A 22,660-nucleotide genomic window follows, 5' to 3' on the forward strand; every position below is an offset into this window, starting at 1 on the left:
TGATACTTCTAAGACTGCTTGCTACTAAAATGCTTACCTAGAGCAGAGAAGGGGGTTGTTTACCAGCTGAGGACGGCCCATGGGCGTATACTGGTGTTTTTTGTTCTGCCTAGTCCTACTCCTGGAGGAGCCAATATAAACCACTGGTTATGATTTGTGTAGTGCTGTGTCAATCAATGAGAAATGGATTTTATGGCAAGTATAAAAATCCCATTATTTCTATAGTGCTTTCTTGCCTCTCCCCAAAGCACGAAGTGTAAATTCTCTCTGTAGTCTATTTCCTCTGCTAACTACATGAGTCACTTCTGACAAGTTTTCCTGACACCAATAGGTAAAAAGTGTCAGGGGAGGGACTTCCAGCACACAGCCTGTAGCTGACAGCCTCAGCTCTATTCCTATGTCCTGTAAAAAAAAAGGAGGGGGGGAGGGGTGTCCCTTCCCTCCAATTAGCAATTGTACAGTGTGTTACTGCAACTTTCCGCTCCCTGCTTTGTGTGTCTGTGAAAAATCCTTTTTATCTCTGGGTTTTACTAGGCTGTACAGGACAAATTGCTGCATATAAACAGATAAAACGTATGTAGAATGATTTGTTTAATCTCTGTGTATCAGAGGCCTGTCACTTCACTGGGTTTAGGTAAGGATTTACAATCACTTTAACCACTTCTCACCCAAAGACGTAGCCGTATGTCCTTGCGTTTCAGTGGTTATACCGTGACGATGCCTGCACCTACAGTACAGGCATCATCCCAGTACCAATATTTTCAGCTGTCGATTCTGTAGAAGGCAGAACTGGTCTGAGTGGCTAATTAGCCACTCGATCACTTCTGCAGGTGGTGGAAGGGGGTCTCAACCGCCGCCGCCTCGCCCGATCCCATCGTAACGGCCAGTGGCGATGCCTGCCTGGGTTAGAGACAGAGGAACTGATGTCGTTCCCTCTTTCTGTAACCCTGGAAAAAAGAAGCAACGAGTATTTTTCCACACCTTTGTTTACCTGGCCACCAGCGGCCAGAAAAGCAGCCGATCAGACCGATCTTGGTTCGATCAGCTGCATGGGGGGGCCAGAGGAGAAATTTGGGGTCTTATAGACCCCAAATCTCTCCATAAAGAGGACCTGTCACAGCCCATGCTATCACAAGTGATGTTGTTCTTCCCTTTTGATGGCAATAAAGTTTGTACAAGAAAAATGCGCCATTTGCGCGCTACCATCCTACCGTGCTTACGCGCAAATGCGCAGGTATATTTTACTCCCGTACGCATGTGTAAACGGTGATTGCACCACACATGCGAGCTATTTTCCAGAATGTCAGAGCGAAAGCAATAATTCTAGCACCAGACCTCCTGTGCAACTCTAAACTGGTAACCTGTAAAGTCGTTTAAAGCGTTGCCTATGGAGAATTTTAAGCACCGTAGATTTCTGCCATTCCACAGGGAGACACTATTTTAGAACAGGACATGTTGGGTATCTATTTACTTGGCGGAACATCATCTTTCACATTCTACAAAAAAAATTGGGCTAACTTTTTTGTTTTGTTTATTTTTTTAATCATGAATGTGCTTTTTTCCAAAAAAATTGCGTTTAAAAAACCGCTGCGCAAATACCATTTTATTCTATAGGGTCTCTGCTAAAAATATATGATGTTTGGGGGTTCTAAGTAATTTTGTAGCAAAAATAAAATAAAAAAAAAAATAGATTTTTACATGTAGGAGCGAAGTGTCAGAAAAGACTTGGGAAGGAGGTGGTTAAGGGAATTGATCCTAAATTGCAAATCAGTAGTAGCAGTGAGTACCTTCAAACAAATAGGCAAATACTTTGAATATTCAATATATATATATATATATATATATATATATATATATATATATATATATATATATATATATATATATATATATATATATAAATTAACTTTTCGTTTTAATAAATATGGTCTGAATGCAGTTATTTTTTTTTTCTGTAGGAGTTCTACAAATCAGTGCATTATAGTACAAATATTTTGATTTGTTATGTTCCTTGTGCATGTTTCTTGTTATGTAGACATTGGCTCTTCTAGAGGAAGAAGATGACATCAACCAAGTGACAGATTACTTTTCCTATGAACACTTTTATGTCATCTACTGCAAGTTCTGGGAACTGGATACTGACCATGACCTGTACATCGACCAGAATGACTTGGCAAGATACAACGACCATGGTGAGTATGGATTAAAGTTAAGCCGGCCATACATGGATCGAAATTCGTCCGGTTCAGCAGAGACCAGTCAAGATCCATGTATGGGCAGGCTGATTGTATCCAAGTCCATCCATCCAGTCTGATTTTTTAAATACGTTAGCTGCTGACAGCTATAGGCACTAGCAGTAATTGTGTTCTGTTGGCCAGGAAGGCTCTCTGCAATGCCTCCCCCCAACCCCCCTGCTCCCTTTCGTCAGCCTTCCAACATTCGAGCGATTTTCTTTCCTGCTCCTAGTGGTGGAAGGAAAGAAAATTGAGTGTGCTATGGGCTCCTTTACCTTATAACTGCAAGAAGAGGATACTCTCAGATTCTGCAGTGATATCATCAGGATTAAACTGATTAGAAAGAAGGTTTTTGGATTTTTTACTGCACCAGGGGTGATAAATACATCTTGGCTGTCGCTCTCTTATAAAGCCATAAATGTGTTCATTACACCAAGACTGTCAAAGGGTGGTTGTTGGAGCCACAGCTGTGCTCAGAAGCAGAATGGTCAGTTCTAGAGGCAGAGAAGAGACTAGGAGAATGCCCGTTTACTGATCTCCTGCTGCTGTACTGGGTACTTCCAAGATCACGCTGAGAGTCCTGGCACCACGAGAGGCCTCTGTGTGCCTCATCTTCTGATGTCTATATAAAGCAAGCCATTCACAGTCTTCAGGGTGGGACATGGGCAGCTTCTGGAGGGGGGTAAGGTTCACCTCTTTGGGAGAAAAGAAGTGACCTCATTGCCTTCTAATCACTGTGTGGATCTTTCAAAAAGCCTTCAGAGCTGTATCTTAAATCTATAGGTTCATTGCACACATGAAGGCAGAGGCTCTGAGAAATCAGTTTCTAGCTCTCCCTTTAAACGGAGAGGATGCAACCTGTTATTTTCAAATCTTTTTTTCCAGTTGATTTTTATTACTGATGGTTTAAAGCAGGCATGTCCAACCTGCGGCCCGGAACTGCAGGCAATGCGGCCCACTGCCCCCTGACCATTTTTTTTTTTTTTGCTGGGGAGGAAGGAAGTCTGGTCGGGGGCACGGCCACAGCAGCTTCCAACTAACGGTAGGCAGAGGCTTCCTCAGAGGGGAGGGGAGCATGTGCAGTGTTTCTGACTCCTACCACCATGACCACTTCAAATCACTGAAGTAATCATGGTGGTTAGAGTGTTCCTTTATTATCTCTCAGAAGAAGTAAACCTCTGTATACCGATAACATTTCATTTGATCATCCTCTAGTTGTGTTAAATGAGTGCGGGAAGGGCGCGGCAGCATTTTATTACTTTATATGCGGCCCGGGAAAATTTCTCTACACTCAATGTGGCCCAGAGAAGCCAAAAGGTTGGACACCCATGGTTTAAAGCTAGAAAATAATTGTAAACTGAAATGAGGCTGCATGATGGTAAACTTACATTGTATGATCTGCTTGCAACTGATGCCTAAAAAAAAAAAAAAAAAAAAAGCAAAATATTAAAACTAAAAACGTGTAAAAAAAAAAAAAAAAAAAGTTGTTCTAAAAATATTTAGCAAGAAGCAGAAAAAGGGGGTTCATAATATATCAGAAGCAGCTGGGTTCACATCCTCCTCCCTTTCATGATGGCCTCTTTATCCCATTGATTTTGGAAAATGTAAAAGTATTTAAGGGTTAAAGTGCAAAGGATAACGGTCGCGAATTGTTCTGAATTATGGAAGTTTGTCTTTAAAGTAGATGTAAACTCTTTAAATTACATTTTGTTTGCTAAAACACAGTTTATCATAAATATTTGCCCCTTTTTTGAAGAAAATACTTTTCACCTTTTTAATCATTTGCTGCATCTCAGTGCTTGTGAGCTCCTGCAGACTCTTTGCAGCTTTCTCCTATTGACATGCATGTACTCCAGTGATGGCTGTGTGGTATTTTTTAGTGCAGCCATGTTTGTTTACGTTGGCATGGTTGCTTGAAGCCTCCATTGAGAGTGTGTGATAAGGTGACAAAACGGTAGAAAAACAGAGATGCGGATACAGAGGCAGAGCTTAAATCACCATATAATAGAAAGTGCCTTAACAAGGTGCTTCATTGCATAATCACTGGCTGAGATCAGAGTCAGCTATGATGGCGGAGAGAGTGCACTGCGCATGTTTGGTCAGAAAGATGGAGCTGGTATCTTAGATGCTGGTGCTGCACCCAACAACCCTAGATTCTGCTGTGCATCTCTCTGGCCATACTTCAGAGAAGCCATCTTTGGCCTACAGAAATGTATTCATTTAAAGTAAGCTCATTTTTTTTTTTTGCTCTACTGAACAATATCTTATAACTTACTGGGTCCCTTTATCACAGAATCAATTTCAATATAAAGGTGAACTAGTCCATAGACATGAGGAGGTTCATCTTCTTTTCAATTTATCCACCATGCTTTGTCCCGCTTTTAAAACAGATTTGTAAAATCATCTACTGAAATAACTCTGGCTATACCTGTGCATAATGGATAGATCATAGACTCTCATTAATAGACAAAACTTCAATCAACACAATAAAGTTACTTGGATGTGTCAATAAAGAAATACCTTACAAAAAAAAACTGTCCCAATTCCTTCCTAACCTGCTTCCATGACTTTGAAGAAGACTAAAGTCCCAAGAAATATCAGGAATAATGTATCTTTCACATTTTACAGTTAAAAACAAACTAAATCAGTGACACTAGATGTCAAGGATAAAAAAAGTCCTCCACATAGTACTATACATGTAAATCTGGTCCGTAAAGTCTCATACCCTCTTTAAAGGGGAACTTCACCCTACTTAGTCTACAGTGGTTGTAAGCCTCAGACATGAAATACGAACAAAGCATATCCCTTTTATAATGTATACTTGTCTCAATCCAGGGCACTAAGTGTTATTTCTGTCTGCTGCCGTGTTCCTTTGCTATCAGCATGAATCCCTTCTGACAAGTTTTCCTGACACCAAGAGATAAAGGTGACAACAGAGGGATCTCCAACACACATCCTGTGATTGACAGCCTTAGTTTACTTCCTGTGTGCTGTGTGAAGGAGGTGTCCCTTCCTTCCAATCAGCTTTCAGAGCTCTTCTCACTGAGCTCCAACTTCAGCTCTCCACCCCTGCTTTCTGAGTTCTCAGACAAGCTGTAAAAATTCTGCACTTTGAATGAATTTACAGCAAATAAGGCCACAGATAAACAGGTACAACCTATGTGGGAGGATTTGTTTCATCTCTGTGTATCACCTGAGGCCAGTCACTTCATTGGGTTTATGTAAGGGTTTACAACCACCACCCCCCCCCCCCCCCCCCCACACACACACACACACATACACACACGTTTTTCTGCTGAACAATGTTTTATAAAATACCGGGGCCCCTTTACTGCATGGTACATTTTAATGCATAGGTGAACTTATCCATTAAATGAGAAAGGATTAAAAATGAATCGAAGTGTGTATGCACGTTCACAGAGGGGAAGCGCATTGTACACTGGGTAGACTGTGCAAGAAGAGAGGTACTACATAGTACTGGCTGATGTGTGTTGCTGTGCAGAACACTTCAAACAAGTGATTGAATGTCTGCTGTCATCAGTCTTTTATTTTCTAGCCTGCAATAGAAACAAACTGTATAGAGCCAGAGAGATCTCCACCTTTTTTTCCTCCAACCTGTACTGGAAACATATAGAGCCAAGGAGACCTTTACCTCCAGCTTATTTAATTCAGCCACAAGACTGTTAATGATAGACCTCTCCAGCTTAATGAAGAATGGATACCCTGCACTTGGAGAGGGGTTGTTGTTTAACTGATAAAAGGGCTGAATGTGTCTTAGTCTGGGGGTTCACATTTGAACCTAAGCACAAACAAAAAGGCACAAATACTTATGCAACCTTTTTGCAGGCACCCAACGCACCTTGCTACCACACATGCCAAAATGCACTGTAACAAAGTACCATACATTTCAGTGTGACACAATTTTTAAAAAGGGTCATGCACGACTTTTGTGTGATTTTCACACTAAAATGAATGGGCTGCTCTAAACTCAACAGGCAAAATCTCACAAAAACATGCACATGCATAGGTGGGAACAGAGTGTTAGGCAAAATACTAAGAAAATGGTCTGCTGAACTCCTTGCACCGGAGGGTAGCAGGCACAGAGCCCATCAATTTTATTTTTGGGTAAATTGGTCAGTAAATGTTGGTACTCCTGCTATATTTTCTTTGATTTAATTTTACGAACTGTGCTGTTTTCTTTCCAGCCTCTTCAAACAGAATAATCGAGCGGATATTTACTGGAGCAGTAACTCGGTAAGAAATGATCTTGCTTTTTGTTAATACTGCATGTGCGTACGCCATTGCTAAAGGTATAAAGAAGAATCCATCTTTTTGACAAATTTGACAACATAAGACAGGACAACGGACTTTGTACCTATAATATATGATATCTACACTGTACAAGCTGCGGATATATTCATTGTAACCTTATTATTGACAGCAGCCTAAAATGATGTGTAGTAGACCATAAAATATTCATATAGATCCAGAGTTCCATGCGCCTACAGTTCCCAGGTGGCTTACAGCAACATTAGAGAATTTTCCACTGGACACAACAAATGCTTGAATGCAACTTAGGTTGTCTCACTTCTTTGCCCTGTGTCAAATCTGTCAGAAAAGTGGGTGTTACAAATGTATTCTCTACTTTGCCTGTGATACATTTTAAAGCCTCGTTCACACCATGTGCAGAGATGTGAGTTTTTCTGCACCTGTCTCCACAAGGGCAGAAAGAAAACAATTGTTTTCTACGTGCCCTGGTCACACCACAGTGTTGGAGTCACGTGCATATTATTTATATTCTGTACAGAAATATGTAACATTTATGCATTTTCTTTGTGCCTTTACAGAGCCATTTATGTTTCAGATTTCTTCACAGAAAACAATACGCACATGACACGAATGTTGTGGTGTGAACAGGGCACGTAGAAAACAAATGTTTCTCTATCGATCATTGACAGACGCAACTTTATATCCTCTTGACCATTGGGTTATACTGCCCCCTACAGGAGTAGGACACTAGGCAGGAAAAAGCTTTACCACGCCTATGGGGCTGTCCCTGCAGGCATAACCCCACATACTCTGCTATAGCCCTCAGTTTGTTTCTACCTTGTTCCCTGCTGGGACTTTGATCTTAGCTTGGGAAATTACATTCTGTTTTGCGTTGTTTTTACCACCCCTCATGCAAATACTGCTTTGGAATGTCCCAATGGTCAAGAAGATATGAAGCTGCTTCTGTCAATGAACAGAAACCTGGATTTTTGACTTACCGTAAAATCCTTTTCTCTCAAGTTCATTGACAGACGCAGCACCCGCCCCTCTATTTATGAATGGAATGGGATTGTGGTCTTCAACAAAACTAAGAGCTATAGCAGAGTATGTGGGGTTAGGCCTGCAGGCACAGCCCCATAGGCATGGTAAAGCTTTAGACCTGCCTAGTGTCCTACTCCTGTAGGGGGCAGAGTAACCCAATGGTCAAGAAGATATGAAGCTGCGTCTGTCAATGAACTTCAGAGAAAAGGATTTTATGGTCAAAAATCCAGTTTTCCTTTGTGCCCTGGCAGAGACCCAAGTTAAAAAAAAAGTTTAAAAAAAAAAAAACACGTTTCTGCACATGGTGTGAACAAGCTTAAAATATTCTATGCAAGTCAAATCTGTGTGTTTTTTTTTTTTTTTCCATCAGTTTTTATGCACATATGGTGTGAATGATGGTTGGGGAGATGTGATCAAATATGTAGTGTAAAATGTATATAAAGTCTGTGCTAAACAAAGTAAATTGTCAAGTGCAATCAAGCAGGGCAAGCAATTGAAAACTCAACTTATTTGGCATTAATACAGTAAATTGTTGACATTTTTTATGTATCTATTTTTGTTGTGTTTTTTTTTTTGCAATTGACATTTTGATAAAGAGTTAGTACAAGCTCCAAATGGTTCATCCCATACAGGAGAGGTCTCTTGTAAAAACAATTACAATTACTCTTGGTAACTAATAACTATTTGCAGTTGGCTTATGTGTTGAAGTAAAGCTTGTCAACCAGGAGAAAAAATAAACTGTTGAAATTAGATTGCTATATAGTGCAAGTAGCAGTAATGCGCAAACAGGGCAAGGTTTGGTGAAGGCCACAAGTAGGCCATGGAATTCGGGAGAGAAGCAGGGAATCAGAGTAAATAATATTGCCTGTTCCTCTACCACTCAGGAATACCAAGCATTTAACCCTTGGGGGGGCACTGCAATGGTATTTTTCTTGTTCCAACCTGGAGTTAGACTTTAAATAACATGCTTGGAGCTTTCCTTAAAGCTTCATATAAAGTTACGGAACAGTATAGTTATCCCTTTAAAAATTACATGACAAAAAAAAGTGCTACCGCCACCTAATATCAGATCCCTGGCTGGTCTGGCTGGTGTTTAACAAACCTGGCAGGGAGCTGTTTTCAGTGGATTTGCTTACAAACACCAGCTGGCCAGGCATCTGTCTTTTTGCAGCAGTAGTGCAATGGGTCAAGATTGGCTGTCTGTTGGTGGATCGTCATCAGGGCATCGGTGCAACACCCTTAGGTAGCTGGCCATCATGATTGACGCTGAATCAACCTTACTGAATGATGTGGTCGAGGATGGCTTTACATTGGGGGACATTGTTTGCATTTTTTTTAAATTTAATTTTTATTAGAATACATTTTAACAGTGTGCGTGTGTTTATTTACATTTCTACATTTTTTGGGGGTTTTATCCGTAGGGATTTGCTCTATGAAGAGGTTTATGTTCACAGATTTTTTTTTTCTTTTCTTACAAATATTCATGTCTGTATAGGAGTTTCACCTATAGCTTCCCAATTCATAAGGTGGTACACACCTATTTAATTCTTCAGAAATGTACTTGCACACAGTCTGTCATTTTGCAGAGTTGTTGCAGGCCAGATAACAGGCTTGCAGTAGTTGAGTCCATGAGCTGAAGAATGGACGATGGAGATTTCCTGGAATATAGCTCTTGTTAGTTGTCACCAGTGTAGACACGTTCACTAGTAGTCCAGAAACATACAGTAGTAGTGGCACAAGGTTTCCCATCTCTGAAATGCGTTGTCACATATTAATGCTATGAAGTCATATCGGACAGAATTGAAAAGTGATCCAAAAAATTTGTTTGTTATTTAGTAAATTTTTGGCTCCTAAAACTGTTTATATATTTACTTCAAATGTCTATGTAGCAATTAAGCTAGATCTTCCCTTTAAATAAAAAGACATCTTATAAAGATCACTTGTTCATCCATAATAATATATATTTCATGTGCTCACAGGGGGAATGCTGTGCAGAGAGAGGGCAGGATGAGCTATGCAGAGTTTGTCTGGTTCCTGATTTCCGAGGAAGACAAGAAAAACCCCACCAGGTAATACTCTGGATTGCATTCTCCATCTTACATGCAATGCCTTTTTTGAAGAACCATTCACCTAAGCACAATATTTAATCTCGATGGAAAATCTTGATCATGATTTTGTAAATCAAATAAAGTACATCTATCATATGCTTGAATAGGCAGATTCCAAGGTGTGCAGATGCCATCTAGTGGAAGAATATAGAAATTGCTAGAACAGCCCTCTAAACTGGAATAGCTCAAACTGAAACCGTTATTGGGTAAACATTTTTAGTTTCGTACATAATGCCTACAGCGGTGTGTTCAAACCAAAATAGATTAACACTAAATACATGACTTCCAAAAAAGGCATATAGATCGCTATTCTTCAGTCTCTGACACCAATACCTAGATCCCATTGTGCACAATAAATAAAGTTTTGACCTTATTTATAATTGGAATTCTTAGCTGGTACACAGTATACAGTCAGTGAAAAACTAACTTTCCTTTCAAACTGTTTCCCTTTAAAATACTAAAAAAAAAAAAAAGAATTATTGAGAATGAATATCCCATTTTGGCAGGTTTACACGTTATATGGTATATAACAAACCATCTCTGTTGATTAGGGTTAAAATCTAAAAGTTTAGTGAGGCCAGGGCTAAGAGGTGTTATTTTTTTTTTTTTTTAATTTTGGATTTTAGATTGTATATGATCTTTTCAATAATTATGTAAAATAGACATTCTTTTAGGATATAAATAATGTGCTTTTCACTGACTGCATATTGTTTTACCAATTAAAATACCAACTATAAATAAGGTCAAAACATTATTATATGTGATTGCCTTCGGTCAGATGGCTTAGATTCTATTAACGCCTATGCAGGCTCGTCCGTTTAGGGCAGCCCAGTTATTTCAGTGGGGCGTCCTCTGTGTAAAAATCTCACAAAAGCTGTGCATGACTCCTTTTATAAAAGACTGTTGTGCCAAAGTTTGTGTGCAAATTAGCAAGGTGCATTGGGGTAGCATTAATGACACTGCAATGCGTCTGCAGAAGAAATGCATATTTTTTGTGTTGCGAGAGCGCACACAATTTTTTGCACATTCCCAAATGTGAACCTAGCCATCAATATTACTGAATGTGGAGTTACTTTAGGTCATGGTGTTGACAGCATATTTTCCAGCTGTTCCTGATATCCAGGGACAACTCTTTGTTGAGTTTTGTCCCTGAAAATCTGTAATGAATTTCCCAAAAATACTCTGTTTAAGAAAATTGCATTGAAGCTTCCTATATTTTTATGATATTTTGCTTCTTGATGATATTTGTAAGTGGAGTATCTAACATTCAAGCAGGCTATATAATTTAGTTTGGTATATCTGCTATAAAAGGAATGTTGTGTGCTGCTGTCAATCAAAGCATTAGCATAAACAGCTTTCTTAGGTACACTTTTTAGGAATGGATGTGTGACCTTGCTGACCAGTGAAAATTGCTTCTTTCTACTGGGACACCTTACCAGAAGAAGCCTTTCATGCAATTCTCATTGGTCGGCACAATCACGTGACCACGAGAGTACATTTTGTACATTGTTTGTGACTGATATACTATTTAAGAAAATCATTAAGACTAATGTATATATTAGAAAAGGAAAGAGAAGTTTGGGGCGATATCCATAGCAACTAGTTAGGATTATGCAGACCCACTGGTGCTGGAATGAATGGCATTCTCAGCCTGGGCTCCTGCCAGGCTACTCCCCCCAAACCCTTTTCACTCCGTCCCTCGGAGTTTAATCATGGGGAATCCCCATGATAAAGCTCTGAGGGGTGGACTAGAACTCATTGGGCGCTTGGCTTGGCAGCAGCCCAGGCTGAGACTGCCATTCATTCCAATACCAGTGGGTCTGCATTAATGTGTGGCTTCATGGCATTCATCCTTTGCCCAAAAGTTTTTTTGGAGCCGAGACAAGCTCCTTTCTTGGCCTGCACTCACAGTGGTGGACACAGGATTGTTTTCCCTTGTAGCCTGAGTGGCACACATTTTCCATTGCCGGGTTCACAACCAATTATAATACTTTGAAGAGTCACTCCACACACACAGGTTTTTTTTTTTTTTTTTTAATATGGGTTTGGTTGATGCAGGAGAGGTAAACAAACTAATACTATCTTAAATCTCAAAGCGACACTGGTAGTGAGATTTTGCTCCTAGGTTTGCAAACCTGCTGGGGCAATTACGCTCTACTATTTGAATTTTGTGTTATGCAGAATACAACAGGAGGAGGGGGCACACATCCAAGGTGGTAGGGAACACCCCAAACTCCGAAGGCTGTGGGGAGATTTCTCTACCGGAGTCCTCAGGTTATGTGAAAAACCAGTAAATAACTTGGCTCACAAATCTCCCCAATGCCTAAATTATCACTTTCGAGTGGCAGCCCCATAAACATATGAGCTGAAACTTGGATGCTATGAGAAACACTTTTCTATTCCTCCAAAGGACGCTCCATAGTCTCCTATAATAGATCTCCAGTGAAGTAAAGGATCGCCTTTTTAAAACAGAAGAAGGTATTCACAACACCATTTCCTTTACAAATCATAATAGAGGTGTATTTCTCATTTAAAGGTTATGGGAGAGGTCTTTAACTGTTTCCTTTATGCCCCTATGGCAACTATATACAGCACTGCACTTTGTATTAAAATTGCTGTATATGACCATATTTTAGTCCTGGACCTTTTAATTCCTTTAGGTCCCTCACTCCATGTATTAACAGATATAAACAATGCTGTTTTTGGTCCAGCCAGTCTGCGTCTTTTCATTAATTTTTCAGAGCTTGTACATGGTTAATCTTCTGGCACGGTAATTCCCATGGGTTTATTTTAGTAATACTGCTCTTCTCACCTGTAGCATTGAGTACTGGTTCCGCTGCATGGACCTGGATGGAGATGGAGTGTTATCAATGTATGAGCTAGAGTATTTTTATGAAGAGCAGTGTGAAAAGATGGAGACCATGGGCATCGAGCCACTACCCTTCCAAGACTTGTTGTGCCAGCTCCTGGACCTGGTGAAACCAGAAGACGAAGGTAGGATACATTCATATTATGAGAACTTGTGGCCACTATTATTAGAGTGTAAGCTACCTAGTGTGGTGTTTTTGTAAATGTAGATTACTGTGACATGAAGATTACTGAAGTGACCTTTGATAAGACTAATGGCTTAAATTTAGAAGATGAAATTGCTTAGGATACCCCAATAGGGTCTGATGATTTCTGCTGTTTGTAGGAAAGAATCAAGTTACCAACAGAACAGTGATTAGTAGCTGACTCTGTAACTAAAGCCTCGAATTACAGTAGAAGCCTGTGGTGTGGGATTTCCCTCTCACTTAGAATATCATTTAAATAGACCTTATCTGACGTTTCACACTAACTTTAACAATTTTCACTGATCACCTATCAGTTAACTACAACATCAAACATGATAAAATATCAGCCCCAGGGCCTCTGAGATTTTCACCTGATCTTTACGCTTACATTGGATTTATGTTTGGAGTTGTGCCTGCTGCATCAGGCTGAAATGGCAGCATTTTCCCACCTATTCTTGAAAGAAAAGAGCTAAGGACATGTCCACTTGTCTTATTAGAGCTTGGCTAAATACTGCCTGGACTGATATCTAAAAGCAGGAATCCTTTGAAGTCCATGTTGGTCACACCTTGTCCAGCCAGTTTGCTGCAGTGATGCTTGACCGGAAAACTGCCTTCCTCCCATTTGTGGCCCACGGAGGCCTCTGATGGCCCCTGCAGCTTACAGCATTCCTCAATAAAATGCTCATAAAAAACTTCCATTTTGTATATGTAAAGGCAATGTATCTCAGTTTTTGCTGTGCTGGTCACAGTTTTAGGCTCCATGACCTGAGAGGTGTTGCAGCTGCTTTAATGGATCTCATTTTACATCCATAGGAGGCCATATTATATTACATGATAATGATATAGATGCCCAATTTACTCCTTTGTGAAAGATCTAGAAAGGAGTTAATGGATAGAAAAGATTTGTGTTCTCACTGTGTTTGGTTCCCTTTCTAGTTTCCTCCTACAATCTAAGAGTATACTGTTGGGCCCCTTTCACATGGACGCCATCCGTGCAGCAGATTCTGCTTGCTCACCGGGGGATCCCTCCACTTTGCAGAGCCGACACTGACACAGTCCTGCTCTCCCCTATGGGGAAGTCAGATGGAAACAGACTGACTGCCTGTTTCCATCCGGTCTGCCAGACAGATGGAAAATAGGACCACCATTCATCTGGATTTTGAGGTCAGAATCGGATAGCGGCGGATGTCAGCAGACAGGTGTCTGCTGGCATCTGCCACTTCATAGGGGAGACTGCAAGGTCTGATTAGTTCCACCTGAAAAACTGACAGGCGGACCTGATCGGACAGCCTGTGTAAAAGGGGCCTTAGGGTAACTGGTTTCCACATATATTAGCCCTAGTTTGGGTGTTTGTGTCTGTATGGCTGTGCTATGAACATTAAATAATTTTAGAGATGGGGCTGATGTGACTGGAAAAGCATTAGCGCTATGAAAATGTATAAATAGGATAAATGTAATTGTTTCCCTTATCCAGGTCGAATAACACTGAGAGACCTGAAGCGATGTCGAATGAGTCACATATTTTATGACACGTGCTTTAATCTTGAGAAATACCTGGACCATGAGCAGCGAGATCCCTTTGCCGTGCAAAAGGTACAGCTGATAAATCTGTATATTTCTTAATGAGCTAAAACTGCAGTGTTTGGAGTGCAGGCTGTGAACACTGATTTGGGAGTAGATTTCCTGCATGTTTAGACAGAAAATTGTCTTTTGTTTACATTGTATAGAAGAAAATTTATACTCCCCTCCAGCAATGTAATGTCCGCAAGATTTCTTGCTGGCACCAATATCTTTCAACAGTCTTCTTCTAGGATCAGGATATTTAGCCAAATTGATTGGCCATGCCAAGATTATGTACTCCTGCGCATTTGTGTTGTTCATGCTTTCTGGTATATGCTGAAATTGTACACCAAACTGAGCATGCACAAAAAAAAAAAAAAAAACAGCTTGATTCCCCATCCACAAACTCAATGTGGATGGGGGAATCCTCCCAGCTGTGCAATTGTATTCTGATGGCAGGGAGACTTCCTCTCTGTCCAGATACACTGATTAGTGTTGTAGGCTATAGCCTGCAGCACTGATTGAGCAGGTAAAATCTGACAGGGCAGGGCAACCTCTCTGTGCTTACATGGATCGAAACTTGGCTGCTCCCTGCTGAACCGGCCGAATATATGGCCAATCGGATTGCCAGCTTTACTCTCACTTATTAGTAACAAAGTGCTGCTATTCTTCTGTACTCTGTTGCTGTTTAATGAAGCTCCTTATGTGCAGGATGTGGACAATGAAACACCAGAACCATCAGACTGGGACAGATATGCAGCAGAAGAATATGAAATATTAGTTGCTGAGGAAACTGCTACTGAACACTTACAAGAAGGGTAAGTAGTCAGCGCACCGGTCTGCAATGTTTCACTGTGTATCTATACCAGCATCTTATTTTCTTCCACCTTACAGATGTAGCCATGATTCTATGCAGTGTTGGGGGTAACTAGTTACAAAGTAACTGATTACAGTAACTACATTACTTTTTTTGGTAACTAAGTAAAGTAACTAGTTACAATACTAATGTTGGTAACTACACTACTTTACTAGGCTATAGGAAGTAACTACACTACTTTATTATGCTATAGGAACGTGCTTTCCTGCGTTACCCAAGCCGTGCGATACAATCGTTATTTCGAAGAATAGAGAGGGATGAAGTTTATGACTTTTTGTTGCACTTTATGTTTTATTCTGTTTTTTCAGGTTTTGTTCTCATGTTTCCCAAAGCCTGTGTTTATACAATAAACTCTATGCAGAAAGAGTGTCATGTATCTTCTTCTACACGGTCAATTAAGAAAGAGTAAAGTAAAGTAATAAGTAGTGAAGTTACTTTTCAAATGCAGTAACTAGTAAAGTAATCTCATTACAATTTACAGAAGTAACTAGTTACATTTTTTGAGTAACTACCCCAACACTGATTCTATGTATGATAGTCCCATCATACTAAACAGTGTGTTTATTATAAAAAAAACATTGCGCAACCCTTTATTAAACATGCAAACTATTCCCCTTCATACACACAGGGGTGTGAAAACTGGAGCCCCTTCCGATAACAAGTGGATTTATAGGAGTGTTTGAAAACTGAATTGAATTGTTTGCAATCAGCAACTTTTGCTCCAGTGAGTTTGTATGTAGTTTGTGTAAATCATTCCTACGGACTCATGTATGCATACCACATAAACCAATCAGCCATAATTTTATCACCACTGAAGGGTTAGGTGAATAACTTTGATTATCTCAATACAATGGCATCTGAAAGTTGGTGGTATATACAGTATCTCACAAAGGTAAGTACACCCCTCACATTTTTGTAAATATCTTATTATATCTTTTCTCGTGACAACACTGAAGAAATTACACTTTGCTACAATGTAAAGTAGTGAGTGTACAGCTTGTATAACAGTGTAAATTTGCTGTCCCCTTAAAATAACTCAACACACAGCCATTAATGTCTAAACCGCTGGCAACAAAAGTGAGTACACCCCTAAGTGGAAATGTCCAAATTGAGTCCAATTAGCCATTTTCCCTCTCCGATGTCCTGTGATTCCTTAGTGTTACAAGGTCGCAGGTGTGTTAAAATTGGTGTTATCGCTCTCACTCTGTCATACTGGTCACTGGAAGTTAAACATGGCACCTCATGGCAAGGAACTCTCTGAGGATCTGAAAAAAAGAATTGTTGCTCTACATAAAGATGGTCTAGGCTATAAGAAGATTGTCAAGACCCTGAAACTGAGCTGAAGCACAGTGGCCAAGATCATAAAGCGGTTAAGCAGGACAGGTTCCACTCAGAACAGGCCTCGCCATGGTCAATCAAAGAAGTTGAATGCACATGCTCAGCGTCATATCCAGGGATTGTCTTTGAGAAATAGACATATGAGTGCTGCCAGCATTGCTGCATAGGTTAAAGGGGCTGGGGGTTACCTTGTCAGTGCTCAGACCATACGCCGCACACTGCATCAAATTGGTCTGCATGGCTGTCGTCCCAAAATGAAGCCTGTGCTAAAGATGATGCACAAGAAAGCCCGCAAACAGTTTGTTAAAGACAAGCAGACTCAGTACATGGATTACTGGAACCATGTCCTGTGGTCTAATGAGACCAAGATAAACTTATTTGGTTCAGATAGTGTCAAGTGTGTGTGGTGGCAACCAGATGAGGAGTACAAAGACCAGTGTGTCTTGCCTACAGTCAAGCATGGTGGTGGGAGTGTCATGGTCTGGGGCTGCATGAGTGCTCTTGTAACTGGGAGCTACCGTTCATTGAGGGAACTATGAATGCCAACATGTACTGTGATATACTGAATCAGAGTGATCCCATCCCTTCAGAGACTGGGCCGCAGGGCAGAATTCCAAAATAATGTCCTCAAACACACCTCCAAGACAACCACTGCCTTGCTAAAGAAGCTAAGGGTAAAGGTGATGAACTGGCCAAGCATGTCTCCAGACTTAAACCCTATTGAGCAATCTGTGGGGCATCCTCAAGGTGGAGGAGCGCAAGGTTTTTAACATCCACCAGCTCTGTGATGTCGTCTGAAGAGGACTTCAGTGGCAACATGTCAAGCTCTGGTGAACTCCATGCCTAAGAGGGTTAAGGCAGTGCTGGAAAATAATGGTGGCCACACAAAATAATTACACTTTGGGCCCAGTTTGGATATTTTCACTTAGGGGTGTACTCACTTTTGTTGCCAGCGGTTTAGACATTAATGGCTGTGTGTTGAGTTATTTTGAGAGGACAACAAATATACACTGTTATACAAGCTGTACACTCACTACTTTACATTGTAGCAAAGTGTAATTTCTTCAGTGTTGCCACATCAAAAGATATAATAAAATATTTACAAAAATGTGAGGGGTGTACTCACTTTTGTGAGATACTGTATTAGGCAGTTGTCGCCAACGTTGTTCTGTTGAAAGCAGAAAAAAAATTGACATTGCAGTTTGCTGGTTATGGGGCTGTGTAGCCACAGACTGGCCAGGGTGCCCATGCTGACCTGTGTGCACAGCCAAAAGTGCCTATAATGGGCACGTGTGCATCAGAACTGGACCACGGAGCAATGGATTTCTTTTACATCATGTGGATGGGTGGGTACGTGTGCATAGCTTACCTGGGGAAGAGATCTAACCAGGATGCAGTATGGGAAAAAGGCAAGGTGGCGGAGGCAGTGTAATGCTTTAGGCAACGTTCTGCTGGAAAACCTTGGTCCTGCCAATCATGTGGATGTTACATGACATGTACCACCTACCCCTGAACATGACTAACCGAGTACATCCACCTGTTCATGAAAATGGTATTCCCTGGTGGCGGGGCCCACTTTCAGAAGGATAATGCACCCAGCCACACTACAAAAAGTGTCCAAGAATTATTTGAGTAACACACTTGCAAGGGGTGTTGACTTGGCCTCCAAATTCTCCAGGTCTCAATCAATCAATTGAGCATCTGTGGAATGTGCTGGAAAAACAAGTCTGATCCGCAGAGGCCCTAACTCGCAACCTACCTTAAAGGATCAACTACTGATGGCTTGGTGCCAGATACCACAGCACACCTTCAGAAGTCTAGTGGAGCCCATGCTTGGGTGGGTCAGGGCTGTTTTGAAGGCAAATTGGGGACCTACTCATTATTAGGTGGGAGGTCATTAAGTTGTGGCTCATCAGTGTATATTGTATCTTCCCATCCCCTGACAGTGACCTATATGGGAAACATAGGGATATCTACTTTGCCATGGAGCTAGGAATACTCCAGCTACTTCATGGTTATTGATAGAACTAATAGGAGCTCTGTTAGATTTGCAGAAGTATCATTTGTATTATAGTTTCATCCTTCATTTATGTACCTTATTTTGAAGGCAATGGTTTCAATATTTTTATATGAGGGGTCAATTTGACTCCTGAAGACATGAAAAAACCCTCTGCCTTGTCTGAGACACATATGTGCTTAGAAAACCATTGTTAGGTTGTCCGGTCTGTTTATTGTTCAAAATAATCATCTTCTTGAAACAAATCCGGCTAGTGTTTCAGTCAGAGAAATACCAATCAAATAATCATAATAATATTAAGAGAAATAATAGTGTATTTCTCTTTTTGGTGTTTTTTTTTATACCTGAATGTCATGGCTATGCCCTATCCTTGACGGCTTGTGATTTATAAGGCTACTGTTACGGAACAGGGCACCCCTGAGCAGGTACCTCCGTTGACAGATGCTCCTAGTGCTTCCCGAGGGCTCCAAGCACTCCACCAGACACCGTAAGCACTTCAGACTCCACGAACCGCCACAGCTTGGTTAGGGTCTTGGCATCTCCTACCCACCCTGGACCAACGACAAGGCTCCAGGTTCCTGTGGGTGAACCTCTCTTTCCCCAGAGAGTGCAGCAGAACAAGCTCTTACACAAGCTCTTACAAGGGCTTAGTGATTCTCTAAGGGAGTATGGAAGACCATAGCAATCCCTGCAGCAAATTCCCCCAATAACGAGACAAAGCTCCGAGTTGAGGGTAAAACAGGAACAACATTTATTGGAAGAACACAGCACACTTTTATACAGAATTTGTAACATCCTTCCCCCAACAACCGCTTTCCCATTGGTCAATTTCACAGTACCTGCAGTCCCCCATAAGGTCCTCTCCAGACATGCAAATGAGGGCTCGAAAATGAGTCAGTAGTGATTGGTCAGATAGCTTGACCAGGTGGGCTGCTATGCAAATGAGGACTTGAAAATGAGTCAACAGGGATTGGTCAGATAGCTTTGACCAATGCAAGGAGACAGAAGCCCCAGGGGGCAATCAATGTAAACTATAGTCAGACACAGAACAATGGTTCCCTAACAAGCCCTCAATACACATTACTCTGAGTGTCAATACCTCCCTTAGCAGACAACAGGTGAGGTCATTAGCACACCTGACAAAAGGTGAATGGGGAGCCACCTTAGACAGTCCGTCTCCTCAGAACTTCCTGGAATGACCATATTAGGAGTTGACTTCCTGTTCCTTACAGTTTACAGGAATAAGTTTTAGCTTCCAGGATAGAAGCAAGACTCCATTAGCCACATTGGTTAAAGAAACACAAAAAGACACAAAAATGCATAACTCCCAGTCTACTGAACAGAACCCCCACATTCAACCCATCCCCAGATAGCCTGGATCGGAACGCTCAACATATCCAAACAGCGCTCAGATGCCACAAACACAGTCAAATTGCCATGCGGTTTACGTTTAGCATGGGCTGATGAGAGAGGGTCCATAGTCACCTTGCAGGAGGCGAGCAACCAGGCTTCTCCAATGCCCAGTGGCGAGATTGGTCTCGTCACAGCTACATAGTCAAGAGTTTAATTCTAAAGCATGTTCTCTCTACTATCAACCATCCCCAGCCTGTTTACGGAGTGCTCCCCACCCCATTCCTGGTCTCATGCATTGGCAACCATTAATCTTGTGTACACCAATCCTTCTGTTCTGTTCTGGAATCATGAGGAGTGTGGTGCTACAGAAGAGGATCAAGGGGACTATTTAGACTCCTAATAATCTCCATTAGGTGATCCGGTCAACAATTGTCTTATTTTGTCTAGAGAATTTGTCATCAAACCATTAAAAACATGTACACATAATGCACACACGTATGTACAATACAATGAGTACAGTATGCTGGGGTATGCATAAGGTCCCATTGCACTACATGCCTTAGGTACTGTATTCATTTTAAAACACAATTGTGTTCTAGCACACAGATGTGTACTAACGTAACGTGCTGCTTTGGGAGAAATCTCTTTGAACCAAATATAAGCTTCGGGGGCCCCCCTCCAGGTGGTACAGCCAAGTTCTGTGGATTTCACTGCGGGTGCTGGAAGGGAAAGAGTCCATCCAAACACTATATAGAATTCAAAGGCAAAGAATGTGTCCCAAGAGCCGTACACAAAAGCAATACAAAGCATGAAAAAGATAGTAGTAGCCTCAGTCTAACTCCGTCCTAGCCACCCACTGACGCGTTTCGCCCCACCAACGGGACTTAGTCATGGAGGAATGAGCTGCCTTAAGCATGCAAAAAAAAAAAAAAGTTAGCGCCTGTGCACAAATGCACCACACAATTCTGGATAGCTTGCTACAGAGATTACTCATTGTTGCAGTGTTACATTTTCTTACAATGTTACCTGTTACATCCTGTTACAAAAGTTCCTCTGTGATCTGATATGTAAGATGCAGCAACACCCTGTAGGTGGGGGGGAGAGTTTTATTGTGTTTTCTCACTGCCACTCCACAGCATATTTGCACTTTCCCATTGCCTTATATTAGACTGCGTGTTTTTGGCACATTTTCTGACAGCGGCCCAAAAGTCCTGCATGCTACATCATTGGAAACTAGGCCCAGGCTCTGAAAAAAGGAGTGCAGGTTACATGCTCCCCCATACTTGGAAGTGTCAGTGATTGTGGAGGAACAAGGAATTTCCAGGGAGCACAGGTAAGGGGTGTATATGGGAGTTAGCGGATGCCCTTTCCAAAGACAGATAGTGTTATCGACTCCGAAAGAGCAAGGAGCTCCCAGGGAGCGCAGGTAAGGTTAGTACAAAGATGGATGCCCTTTTCATAGACGCTGTCACTTTGCCCCAGCAAAGAATGCCTCCATGCTGCAGCATGTACACACCATATCATGCATCCAGAAAGTAAGTGCAGTACTTGTAGACTGAAGATTTATGCAGCCACTATTTCTCTACTAGAAGGAGGAGGAAGAAACGAGCCTCATGTTCTGTTTAATCTCATGTTCTGCCTTCAGGTTTGTATTTCCGGCATAGTAAAAAAACAGCTGAATCTCTGGAATACCGGACTCACAATGGTATTCATATTTACCCAAATAGATAATACATATATTTTTGTAGTTGTGAACATAATACATAATAATATGTGGGAAGCATTTTACATTATTGTGCTTGTGTCTTCAGGTCATTTGAAGATGACTACGAGGGAGAGGACATCATCTCTGCTCCCGAGATCACCAATAAGATGGATAAACTGGTCATTTCTGATCTTACCGCATGAGGACAATCTCCATATCTCTGACTGGACAATCAGACCGAGCTGTATTTAAAGATTGAACCCTGGTCACAGACAGACATACAGGGGACAATAGAAAAATATATTTTTTATGTTTTTTTTTTTTTTCTTCTTTTGTGAAAAGATTTGCTTTGTTTTGTAAGATACTCTGGAATTGTTCTGCTTGTATTTCCTGCATTGTGCGAGCACACGATTGCTGTCCAATGAACAAAAGTCATGATGTGCAATATGTCTTAATAACTGTGCCACAGCTGTAGAGGAACCAATCAGCGGTTTCATTTCATCTTAGGGGTTTTATTCACTCGTTAAATACTGCCAAGGATGTTTTTTAACTATTGCCAGAATAGGGTTTAGCTTGTAGACCGAACCAAAGTGGGAGTAAATGGAATAACGTTATTAGATAAAACAAGAGACATTTATAAGGGAGAAAATAACGCAAATATTTATTTTTGTTTTTAAAAGTTGAATTGCTTTTATGTGTATAGTTTATAGTATTGTCTACCTTCTGTATACATGTATATAGCACAAATCCTATGGAACTCTTCATTTACATGGAAACTAAAAAAGACTAGCAAAGCATTATGGGAATTGTAGTTGCACTTTTAGGAAGCAGAATATCTGTATGAAATCTGCCTTTCTCTGACTCTTGGGATTTATACTAGTTTTGGGTCAGTGACAGTTTACTGCCCTAAACCAATATATAGTATATCGAAGTTGGCTTATGGCAGCTTCCCTGTATAAGTCTTTTCACATTGCTATTCTGCTTCAGAACAGATTCCCTACTATAAAACTAGCAGTAGATCATATTAAGGTAGATGTCTACCACAACTAGAACTGCTGCCAGGTTTTTGTTGCTGTGTCCTCAATTGAGAGATTTAAAGCGGTAT

General features: G+C 41.0%; 1 protein-coding gene across 2 annotated transcripts in view; it reads left to right on the top strand.

The window, feature by feature from the left end:
• Nucleotides 1-22,324, top strand: part of PPP2R3A (protein phosphatase 2 regulatory subunit B''alpha) — a 142,454-nt gene extending 120,130 nt beyond the window's left edge. For both annotated transcript variants that reach the window (XM_082249512.1, XM_082249513.1), the window contains exons 7-13: nt 2,036-2,192; nt 6,440-6,488; nt 9,524-9,613; nt 12,471-12,646; nt 14,180-14,298; nt 14,977-15,083; nt 21,662-22,324. In XM_082249512.1, coding sequence (XP_082105638.1) covers nt 2,036-2,192; nt 6,440-6,488; nt 9,524-9,613; nt 12,471-12,646; nt 14,180-14,298; nt 14,977-15,083; nt 21,662-21,758 — 795 coding nt within the window. In that variant the 3' untranslated portion in view covers nt 21,759-22,324. The remainder of the gene's footprint in view (nt 1-2,035; nt 2,193-6,439; nt 6,489-9,523; nt 9,614-12,470; nt 12,647-14,179; nt 14,299-14,976; nt 15,084-21,661) is intronic.
• Nucleotides 22,325-22,660: the final 336 nt, after the last annotated feature.

This window comes from Pelophylax lessonae, assembly GCF_965119305.1.
Source record: "Pelophylax lessonae genome assembly, chromosome: 3".
NCBI lineage: Eukaryota > Metazoa > Chordata > Amphibia > Anura > Ranidae > Pelophylax > Pelophylax lessonae.